Source organism: Prorops nasuta, unplaced genomic scaffold, assembly GCF_024137725.1.
Source record: "Prorops nasuta isolate Cenicafe-Biocafe unplaced genomic scaffold, Cenicafe_Pnas_1.2 PNAS00001, whole genome shotgun sequence".
Classification (NCBI taxonomy): Eukaryota; Metazoa; Arthropoda; class Insecta; order Hymenoptera; family Bethylidae; genus Prorops; species Prorops nasuta.
Window position 1 is genome coordinate 13352072 of NW_027116798.1, and position 10839 is coordinate 13362910.

General features: G+C 39.6%; 1 protein-coding gene across 1 annotated transcript; it reads right to left on the bottom strand.

The window, feature by feature from the left end:
* Positions 1–9602: 9602 nt before the first annotated feature.
* Positions 9603–10370, bottom strand: LOC136772588 (homeobox-like protein HDP1). The gene has a single exon (XM_066725657.1). It carries the CDS (start codon positions 10368–10370, stop codon positions 9603–9605), a length of 768 nt encoding a protein of 255 aa, XP_066581754.1.
* Positions 10371–10839: the final 469 nt, after the last annotated feature.

The window sequence follows — 10839 nt, forward strand, 5'->3', positions numbered from 1 at the left end:
AGGAACTCTCGAGGGTCCTCGTCGAATTGTCCGGTGAACACAGGGATATATTTAGAGAGACTATCCCACGCGCGCATTTCCGGGGTAAGGGTCTCTGATAGGTGGGAGGAATTTAAGTAATAAGGATCAAACTCTCGAAGGGTGCTAGGCTGAGGGGGTTGTTGGGAATGTTCCGGGATTGGGGTAGGGGTGAGCATAGGGGTGGGAGTATGGGTCGGGAAGTAAGGGGCACTAGACTCGGCGTTAGAACGTACTGGGTATGAAGCCTGACGGGCCATAGGCGACGTCGCTTCATACTGGTTCGGTCCGTGCCATCTAGGGGTTGCCAGGGGAGGAGGGGGATTGGGACGGGACGGGGCCATAGTGTAGGTACTATGGAGGATCGAGGCAGGATTCCACCTGGGGGAAGGGTTGCGGAGAAGAGGGGTAGTTCGGGAGGGAGGGGGGAAGGCAGGTTGGTAGGGGGTAGGGGAGGGGTGCGTCAAAGGGGTGGCGGGTAGCGTTCTGGGTAGCGTCACACGATCCGGGGCGCTAGGGTCCTGAAATGACGGAAATTTACGCGGCAGGGGCGGGGGTTGATCGGCGGGAGGGGGGGCTAAGGGCAAATTCTCGTAGCGAGGTTCCGTTCTTCCTGAAAATGAACAAGGGTGAAAGGGGTTGTTCCGGGAAGCTGCTTCCGTCCTGGTGGATTCCTGTAAACGCGAAGTCGATTCTTCGGCCATAGTGGTCGCTACGGGGGAGGAAAAACTAACGGCATTGCGACGGGGTTGAATCACCTCCCGTCGAGGGGTGGGAGGGATCTCGTCGCCCGATAGATCAATTAAATGGATCTCCCGAGATCCATGGGGGTTGCGGGGTTCCACGGGGGGAGCTAAGGGTAGTCTTGGCGCAGGGGTGGCAATTATATTAGCGGAGGGGGGTAGGCCGCAATCTAAGGGGAAGGTCAAGTTCGTTCGTGGGGGAGGCATTACGTCCGGCGCGAGCATGGAGTCCCAATAGTAGGAATTCCCACTATTGTCACTCTCGAAAGATTCGGTTCTGTTCCCGGCGGCCCGAACGTCAAGGTCCATTTCCCACGGAATGGACATGTCTCCGAACAAAAAACGACTACGAAACCTGAAAAGTCGATCGCGAAGAATTGAGGGAGACCCGGAAATTTGTAGCCCGTAGGACCGTAAAATTAATAACACGACCTGTAGGGGGAGGGTACGAACTACGTCGCGATATGTTTCGAGGGAAAAACAGGGAGGGGAGGGTGGAGAAATGCTCATCACCTACCTTTTACGCCGACCAGGGAAGCAGCGGTCCCAGCACTCCGTTGGCGGTGGGGGAAGAGAGACGTCGGTAAGGCGGGTGGCGGCAGGTGCAGCAGCGGCGGCGGCAGATGGCGGTGGCGGCGGCGGTCGGCAAGGCAGGCAGGCAGCGGCAAATTTTCAATTTGAACAGTTTGAATCACTCGCGAAAACTTCTGAAGTTCGAAAATAAAAACAAACACTAGAGGTCACGAGCACTCGACCCGCACCCGCGACGCACGGAAACGCGGGAGGTCACCGCCAGAGCCAACGGCCGAACCCAGTAGGGGAGGGGGGGGGGGGGAGTAGGGGAAGACCAGGAGAAAATTCGGAAACTGCACTTTTTTAATGAAATCACTGCACTCGCGGGCACTTCGGACACTCTACGCGGCGGGGCCCCACGTTGGGCGCCAATTTGTAACCTGCGGAAAAGGAATTCCGGGTTAAAATAAATGAGTAATACACACGATCCAACTGCGAGGACACAATCTTTATTAACACTAACTAATCTCGGGGGGAGAGGCCTCCCGCGATGTCCTGGCACACTTATTATACGCGCACAATGATTTCATTAACCACTAATTAACAGGAAAACTAGGGGAGGCAAAAAGGGGAAGGGAAAGGGGCGAGGGAAAATTCTCCGGCGGCTCCGACGATGAAATCCAGCGATCCCACGACGTCCGCCACGAGAACTCCGCGTCAAACTCCAATGAATCGATGGCTGGGGCCCGCAATATTGAATTACACCGAATTTCAATAATTGCGGCGACGACCCAGCTCTCTACTTAGACCACGTACTGATGCTCTGATAGTAGAACAAGATCTGGCCCAATTTGACGGATATTCCTCCGTCCTCTCAATCATTTCCCTCATTCCGGGGTGTCATAGTTGTGATCGGGATCCAGGGACCAATCATTAATTAGGTATGGATCCGCGATCCATATTTCTCGCCGTTCCGGCTAATCACCCATATACTTGGCATGATAGCCGGCTGGCTAGCTCCTGCGCTAGAATCCTGCGTAGTCGTCCTTAGCAGCAGACGACACTATGGCTTCGTGGTTCGGCAGCGGGGCAATGCGGTGCGGGGTCGGCAACGATGGGCCGGTAGTGGCGCGGGCCGGGGAGAACGCAGCTAGGCGCGCGAGGCGTCAGCGCGGTAAGGGGAGGGGACTGGGACTCGCTGCCTGGCGCTCGAGGCGCGGCGCGGTAACGGGAAGGAACCGACGAAGCGCTCGGCGGGGAGACTGGGTAAGGGGACGGTAGGAGCGTCGCGTAAACAACCGCGCTCGGCAGGAAGGTTAGGGAGAGAGGGCATTATAGGTATTCGGGCATGGGAGCGTAAAGGATAGGACAATAACAGTTTTCTAGCTCATGTTGGAGCAGGGAATCGGTCTTATAACTACGAATAAAATTTACCATTAGAAATATAATATTTAATCCTAAATAATATACAACCTACTGACATTCGCTCAATCCGCAATCATACCCTGTCCTAAAAACATTTACTCTCCTTCCGTGGATGGCAATTACAATATCCCTTCAGCGGGTAACTACATTACCATCACACGGAAGGTTCATCTATGCTCACTCACTCACTCACACACATACATACAGGGGACGGGAGGCACTAAGGGGGAGACCGAAGAAGAGCTAACAATAATCATTTTTCTGTAACGGGTTTCCACCACGTTACAATATATATATACAGTAAAACATACCGATCACAAATAAGATGAGAGCGTTTTCCTCTAGTAAGCTGTCCATTTAGCAGTCTGGAAAGGTTCCTGATGCATATAAAATGTGCTGCTGCTCCTTGATGCTCGAGAAGAAGAAGAAGATTAGCGTGTCTGGTCCTCTTGCATTTTGTTAATTGTAGAGGTGCTATGATTGTATTCTCATTCGTCTCAGTCTCTTCCACCATAGTAAAAATATTAACAGAGACATCATTATCTTCCTCAAATTTCGGAATCTGTTTTAATGTAGTCGGAAACGTTATACTTCTAACGTCGAAAACAGTTGTAAAATGAGGATATGAAGATTTTCTTTGTGCATGAGTATTCGGTTTTGCCGGATAGAGTGCAGCCGTTACAGCCCATGCAAAACATGTATTATCATCACTGTGTATGTTTATCACAGCCTGTTTATTCTTAATAGATTCTGGAAGCTCGATTGCACAACCTATATGCAGCGGGTTATAATAATTTATATTTATAATTAAATTCAGAATTTTTTCCAACGCCCATCCACTATCACGCTCTTGAAACTCACTCAATTCTTTTAGAATTTTGTCTATTATATTTGTATAGTACCAATCACTAAAACTATCAGTTTTATATAAAACTGCATTGCGGGTTGAGATATGTTTAATATCACTTATCTCTTTACAAATAAATTGTCCGTTAAAGATGCAATTTATCTTAACTGCGTTCACGTTATTAAAAACTTTTTCTGTGTAGGTCTGTACTAAGTCTTTTGCACCTGTTAGAAAATCACGTGGTTCTATATAATTATAATTTACAACCATTCCGCTACATATTCAAGATTTAAATGAAGACTCGAGATCTTTCCAAATAAGCTTTCTCACTCCAATTGATTTCTTATTTTTTGCCGCATGCAGAAGTAGACGCTGGATAGTTGTTATTTCAGTCAGATTTTTGTGTACTGTATCGGGAGCGGCAGATCTATTAGCATCTCTTAAACTTCGAATATAATCACGACACTTGCGTACCCACTCATGATAATTATGCTGATTTCCTAAATCAGGATTCTTGAGAGCATGATTCAAACAATAACTCTTATCCTTAGCTGCTCTAAGTAGAAGACACTGTATTTGTGCAATTTCTGCAAAATTTTTCTGCAGTGTGCCTATAGGTGCGTTGCGATTAGAGATTCTGAGTTTATGAATATATTCACGACACTCGCGTACCCACTCGCGATATTCTTCTTGCGTTTTCAAAACTCTATATCGTAGAGACATCTTTTGTTCTTTCCTTCGAGAGGACTAATCAGGAACTGAGGAAAAGTGGGTGAGAAACTGAGCTCTCTTTAGATAAAGGATCTCTGAAACACTTCAGAGGGTAAGAGAACATTGAGGACAGGTAACGACATGTTAGAAAATAGATGCAAGCGTTTTTCAGTTATACATATATTCCAGATTTTTGCTCATACATATATTTCATATAATAGACATTTTTTAAGGCACATACACCTTCGTGATTCAAACATGTTGGAAGATGTGAATTATGCAAGCTACCTTCTAAATCAAAATCCCCCCACATAAAATTATCTACATTAGTTATTTCTAAATTACAAATATCTCTTAACCAATTTGTATTTTCAATTCCTTTCACAAAAATCTCATCCTCATCATCATAAATATACTTCCTTATAATACCTTTATATTTATAGTAGGGTGAGTAGCCATCCGCCCAATTTAAGCCGTGATAATTTAGAAAGAACCAGCTAAAAAAGAAACATTATAATTAACAAAAATAATATATATTTTTTCTTTTTCATATACTTACTATGTCCACTTTCACTCCTCTTCACTTAGCCACAAATATGAATAGGGCGGTGAAAATAAAATATGGAACACTTTTTGTTCTTGTATAACAGCAAATTCTTTGATTATAAACGACTTATCCGTCAAACGGAATCCTTGAAAATCAACGAACGATGGTGTCATTATGCCTACGTTTTTTATACTAAAATAATTCTATTTAAATATGCATGTTTCATGAAAATTTCTCCCTCTCTTCAAGCTAATTTTTCAACATCCCTCCTACTATCCTCACCATAGGTCAAAACTATCTCCCACTATACGTAGCATAGGTCATAAATATTTTCTTGAGGACCAATGACGTTTCCGTTCTTCCAAGAATGGCAGGTCAGTCATTTCCCCACCGTAGGATAAAAGTTTTGTCAACCCTTAAAGCATCTTAGAATTACCGCCCACTACATGTAGCATAGGGCAGAAAATATTCTCTCTTAGAGCCAATGACGTTTCCGTTTTTCTAAGAGTAGTATAGGCATCTTCCTACCGTAGATTAAAAAAATTGTTGACACCTCCCTAACAGTGCTTAAAAGCTCGAAGAAATCGTAGGACAGGCATCAGTATTGCTTGAACGTTTGATTCGTACGACAAATAACATTCCATTTTAAAAATGTTTTCACTGTTACATATTACACATATAATCGATTTTGACGGGTTTATGATAAACAGAAAGTTTGTGCATAAAGAAGTGGCAATCAAAAATTTAACTACGGGAAATACGAATTACGGTGCATTTCGTGTTCATGAGCCGTATAAAAGTTTATTGATTAAGGACCAAAAAAGCGTAAATTTCGTCTTCAAAAATATTCACGGGATAAAATATTGCAACACAGGATATGAACATTATAATCAAGAAGATATTTACAAATTTGTGAATAGCATTAAATTAGATTGTGAATACCCCCTAGTAGCTTATAAAGGGGGGCATGTAGAACGGGATGTTCTGAATTACTTGGATATCCCAAATACAAATTTGGAAAGGTTTGGTTGTCCTAAATTTGATAATTTGATAGCCACTATAAAACCTTGCAACACCCCGTGTAAACTACACGTAAAAATGTTCACCAATCATACGAGAAAGCCTATACATTGTGTATATCAAGAGGTAAACGTTTTCGCACGATGGGTACATCAACAAATAGATGTGAGTATCAAATGTTAAACTTACAATTTGTAAAATATTAACTGGATTTCTCCGTTTCAGATGATTGAATAAAATATATATATATATATATATATATATATATTGATATAAGTTTAATTATTAGTTTAATTGTAAAACATTTAATTTTATATATTTGTATAAATTGATGTATATTTCCTTCATTTTGTATATATTTGTATATCCGATCAATTATAAGTTTTTATCATTTATATAAATTTTATGTATATTTGTTTAATTATAAGTTTAATTGTAAAAACATTTCATTTTATATATATATATATATAAATAAATTCCGTCTGTCATGTAACTCTTCTACCAATTGTTTCTTCTCCTCACTTCCCATGACTATTCCACTACGTATTATGTTTACAATAGCTCATCAATCACTGGCGGTAATATAAGTTTCTTTAGAGCATAATTCCAATCATTTTCTCTTTTCTTCTCATTGGCAGTCGTGATTTCCTCTTTTTGATGCTCATTAGAGATATAATTTGCAACAATTTTCAATCTACCATACATATCTTTCCGTAATGCCTCAACTTTTCGATCCAATTTATTTTCAATATAATCGACTGTATCATTCAATTGATTAATTCTTTCACTAATATCATTAATTTTTTCATCAATTTCATCAGTTTTTTTCAGCAGAGTTGTAACTTTTTCCTCAAGGCGGTTACCTTTTAGGTAATAGTGAGTTAGCTTTTCACTGTATTCAAACAATTCTCTCACTAAGCTATCACGTACAGTCATCGAATTACGTAACAGGGCAGCCATATTCACAGCACTTGTCTCATCAGTAACATCACATTCTAAGTTTGAAATTATTTTCTTCTTGGCATTAAATGCATTCCTTTTTTTATCAAACTTTAACGTATCATTGTCAATTTTATGTGAATAATTTCTGTCTTTAACGGTATTGAAACCAGATCCGAATTTATTTATGGACATAGTGAAGTAGCACGTTGAACTAAGAAAATCTTGAAACTGCAATCTCTTTTATAAGATACATAGATTTAGTAACAGCTAGGACTTAATAAGTTGTCCTAGCAAAAATGTTAATATTTCTGAAATTGATGTAAAATTGTTATTCTCCCCAATAGGGGAGACTATTAAAATTGTATCCTTTTTATTTAAAGGATATTTTGTGATCCGCTGCATAGGTTTAGTTAAAGTCATGCAAAGTTATAATTCCATGTTCGATGGAAAGTTAATTCCTTGCACGATATCAGCAACTTATCACAATAGCTATCTACAATTTAACTAACGAGTAAAGGGGAGATTGCGGTAGCCACCTAGTGGCAATTACTGGTACTATCAATTAAATTGAACTAGTTCACCCGTGTGTGTTATTACGTAATATTAAAATACCATTAGCACGAAAGAAGATTAAGGAAGGCAGTCACCTAGCGGTGACTACTTGAACTAGCAATTAACTCAACCTAGTTTATCTGTGTAGCAGAGTCGGAAATAGTTAGGCTACGTAAGGTAACTAACCATCGACTTCGAACGGTGAAAAAACCGTCCCTCAACTAGGACCCCGTAGGATAACTTAGGTCCCCGTAGGATAACTAACCAACGGTACCATTGGGTGAAAAATATCCCCTCCTTAACCAAACTCGGTCCCACTATAAGACTTTCCAACTGTGACATAGGGTGAGGAATACCCCCTACCTAACCAAACTCGGTCCCACTATAAGACCTTCCAACTGTGACATAGGGTGAAAAATACCCCCACCCTCCCTAACCAAAATCGATCCCACTATAAGACCCTTTCCTTCCTCATCCCCACCACTACCATACTAAGAGAGTCTTATCCCCGCCCATCCCCCTTCCACACCACAAAACAGCTTCCCCCACTCCCTGTCATTGGAACCGCATTGCTCCTCTACTGACTTGCGACTTTGCTTCTAAGCTGCCAAATAAGTGCCACAGCGTAGATGGTAAGGCGATTGCCTGCTGTTATCGCGGGCTCGGGTTCGATTCCCGAACTCTTGCAATTTTTTTAAATTTTGTTTTCTTAATGATATTTTTTTTTTATTACCATTAATCTACTAGATTAAATAATAAATTAAGAATATGAAATATTTTTAAAAATAATACGTAACATATGAGTCTCAACAATATTGATCAATGTTACGGAAAATGATCGCATTTCCTTATTTATTATAAAATCTAATAAGTTAATGGCTGCTTATAAATATTATTTTAATATTCAATCAACGTGGCCAGCTTTTTTATCATAGCTGCCAGAAAAGATATTTCTTAATTTGTTTCGGCTAGCACGGCTTTGCTCGTTGGCTAAACAAACGAAGATCGAGCGCGAGAAAGAGAGGTCCGAGAAAAGTATACCGCTCTCTTTCGTACTTACGTTCAACGAAGTGGCCGAAGTCAAGCGGCGGAATCCGAGACACGTATGCATCGCTGTGATGGTATATGTGATCAGCGATAAGGGACACGAGTGGAGATGTCTCACGCATGCCAGAATTTCCAGAAGGCTTTCGGAGTCGTAGTGAGCCTATGGTTGCATAGTGGGGGGAACGAATACCCGCTTTCTATCATCACTGGTTCAAATAATACACGTGGCACCAAATTAATGTTTATCAGCATTAGTATTATTGTTTATGCTGAAAAAATTCCATATGAATAAAAATGTTATATTAGTATAAATTATATACCATTTATAGGCTTAACGTCATTTTAAATATATTATTACAAAATAATATAAGTAGACATGCTAGGCCGGTTCTGGCCCCCCCCACTCCTGTCCACTCGGCTGAGCCTGGTTGCGAGGTAGTGGGGGGAGCCAAGAAGTGCTAAGCGGTGGTGGTGGGGGAAATCGGAGGCTCCACGTGAGCTCGCAGCAAGTATGGGCGAGAGGGTTGCGGGGGTGCGGGAGGATACTTGCAGCATTTTTACATCACACCCCCACTCCTCTGACGTCAGGTCTCAGTTAGTAAAAGCAATTTCCTAGATGGTAAAACAGATTCTCCCTGCGTTTTTTTTTGCTCGCGTAACCTTGAATCTTTGCAGCATGCTACTACCCCGTTGAACCCCCTTTACCCTAAATGTAGCTGAGTATGTTACTTTTTTCCATAGCTCAGCAATTTTTGAACTAATATATAATAGCATGCACAAACACAATTTTATAAATCAACAAAACAAAAATAAACCTTATTATATGTTTTTATTGTAATAACAGTTAATTATAAAATGGTATTATTGAAATATACATTGATTAAAATGTTGATAATATAAATGTACAATGTTACATTTTTTTAAGTTATATATTTTCAGAAGATAATAGTTCAACAATTACATCTCGTTTTTCTTGACCCAATCTTCTCCTTTCAGTGCTTGAAGCCACGGTAATAAAGCTGCTGGTTCACACATATAACATGCTTTTTTTAAAAAGACTACTCTATTTTAAAATGATATTTTTAATTCGAAACTTCGTAACTATGAGATAGTAATTCCTGCTATAAGACCTTTTTAAAGCGTTCTTGACAGATGTCAGTGTTAACTGAAAAGTACATACAATCATCATATGCATTCAATATTACTACGTAAAGGCTAGAATGCTATAAATATACACCTATTCGTTTACTTCATCTTCAGTTATCATGACATTCTCGCTGTCGATTATTCCAGTAACTTTATTATTTTCAAAAATCGAGAAATTGTCCTCAATATCATCACTATTATCACTGTCAATTATTTCAATTACAGTATCAGCATCATCAGAATCATCTACATTGAATACTTCGTTTACTTCATCTTCAATTATCATGTCATTCTCGCTGTCGATTATTCCAGTAACTTTATTATTTTCATAAATCGAAAAATTGTCCTCAATATCATCACTATTATCACTGTTAATTATTTGAATTACAGTATTAGCATCATCAAAATCATCTGCGGTCAATACTTCAGTTACTTTATCTTCAACCATTGTCTCGTTCTCACCGTTGATCATTTCAATAACATCAATACATTCCTCGCTACAATCATCACTATTATCACTATTACCACTGTCAATTATTTCAATTACAGTATTAGCATCATTAGAATCATCTACATTGAATACTTCGTTTACTTCATCTTCAATTATCATGTCATTCTCTCTGTTGATTATTCCAGTAACTTTATTATTTGCAAAAATCGAAAAATTGTGCTCAATATCATCACTATTATCACTGTCAATTATTTGAATTACAGTATTAACATCATCAGAATCATCTGCGGTCAATACTTCAGTTACTTCATCTTCAATCATTGTCTCGTTCTCACCGTCGATTATTTCAATAACATCAATATATTCCTCGCTACAATCATCACTTATAATTTCCTCACAACGTTGCATATTTGTATTAATTTGAAATAGTAATTCAAATAATAAGTTCATATCCCTTTCAATTTCATTTAATATATTGTCACTACAATTGTATATAACTTTAATATTAACCATTGAAATAGTTTTTCTTCAAAATGTCTCCTTTACTTTAAACTGTTAAAACAGAGGATGAAACAAAAATCTAATGAACTGTTTAGAGCTACTCAAGTATTTAAAACATTTCCACCACCAACTACCTTAATAAAAGACACCCTTTCAACAGAAACGTTGGAGGTGTGTGTACTTATCATTCATATTTTATTTCGTTTGATGGAATTACACCCTACTTTAGATAAGCAAACACATATCATCATCTTGCTAAGCGATGAAACCAAAATCATCGTGAGAATCAACGTAATAGAGTTTCAAGGCAGAAACGTTTAAGGTATAACACATACACATGCTTTTAATAAAAGAAGAAGAATAATTTTATTAATAA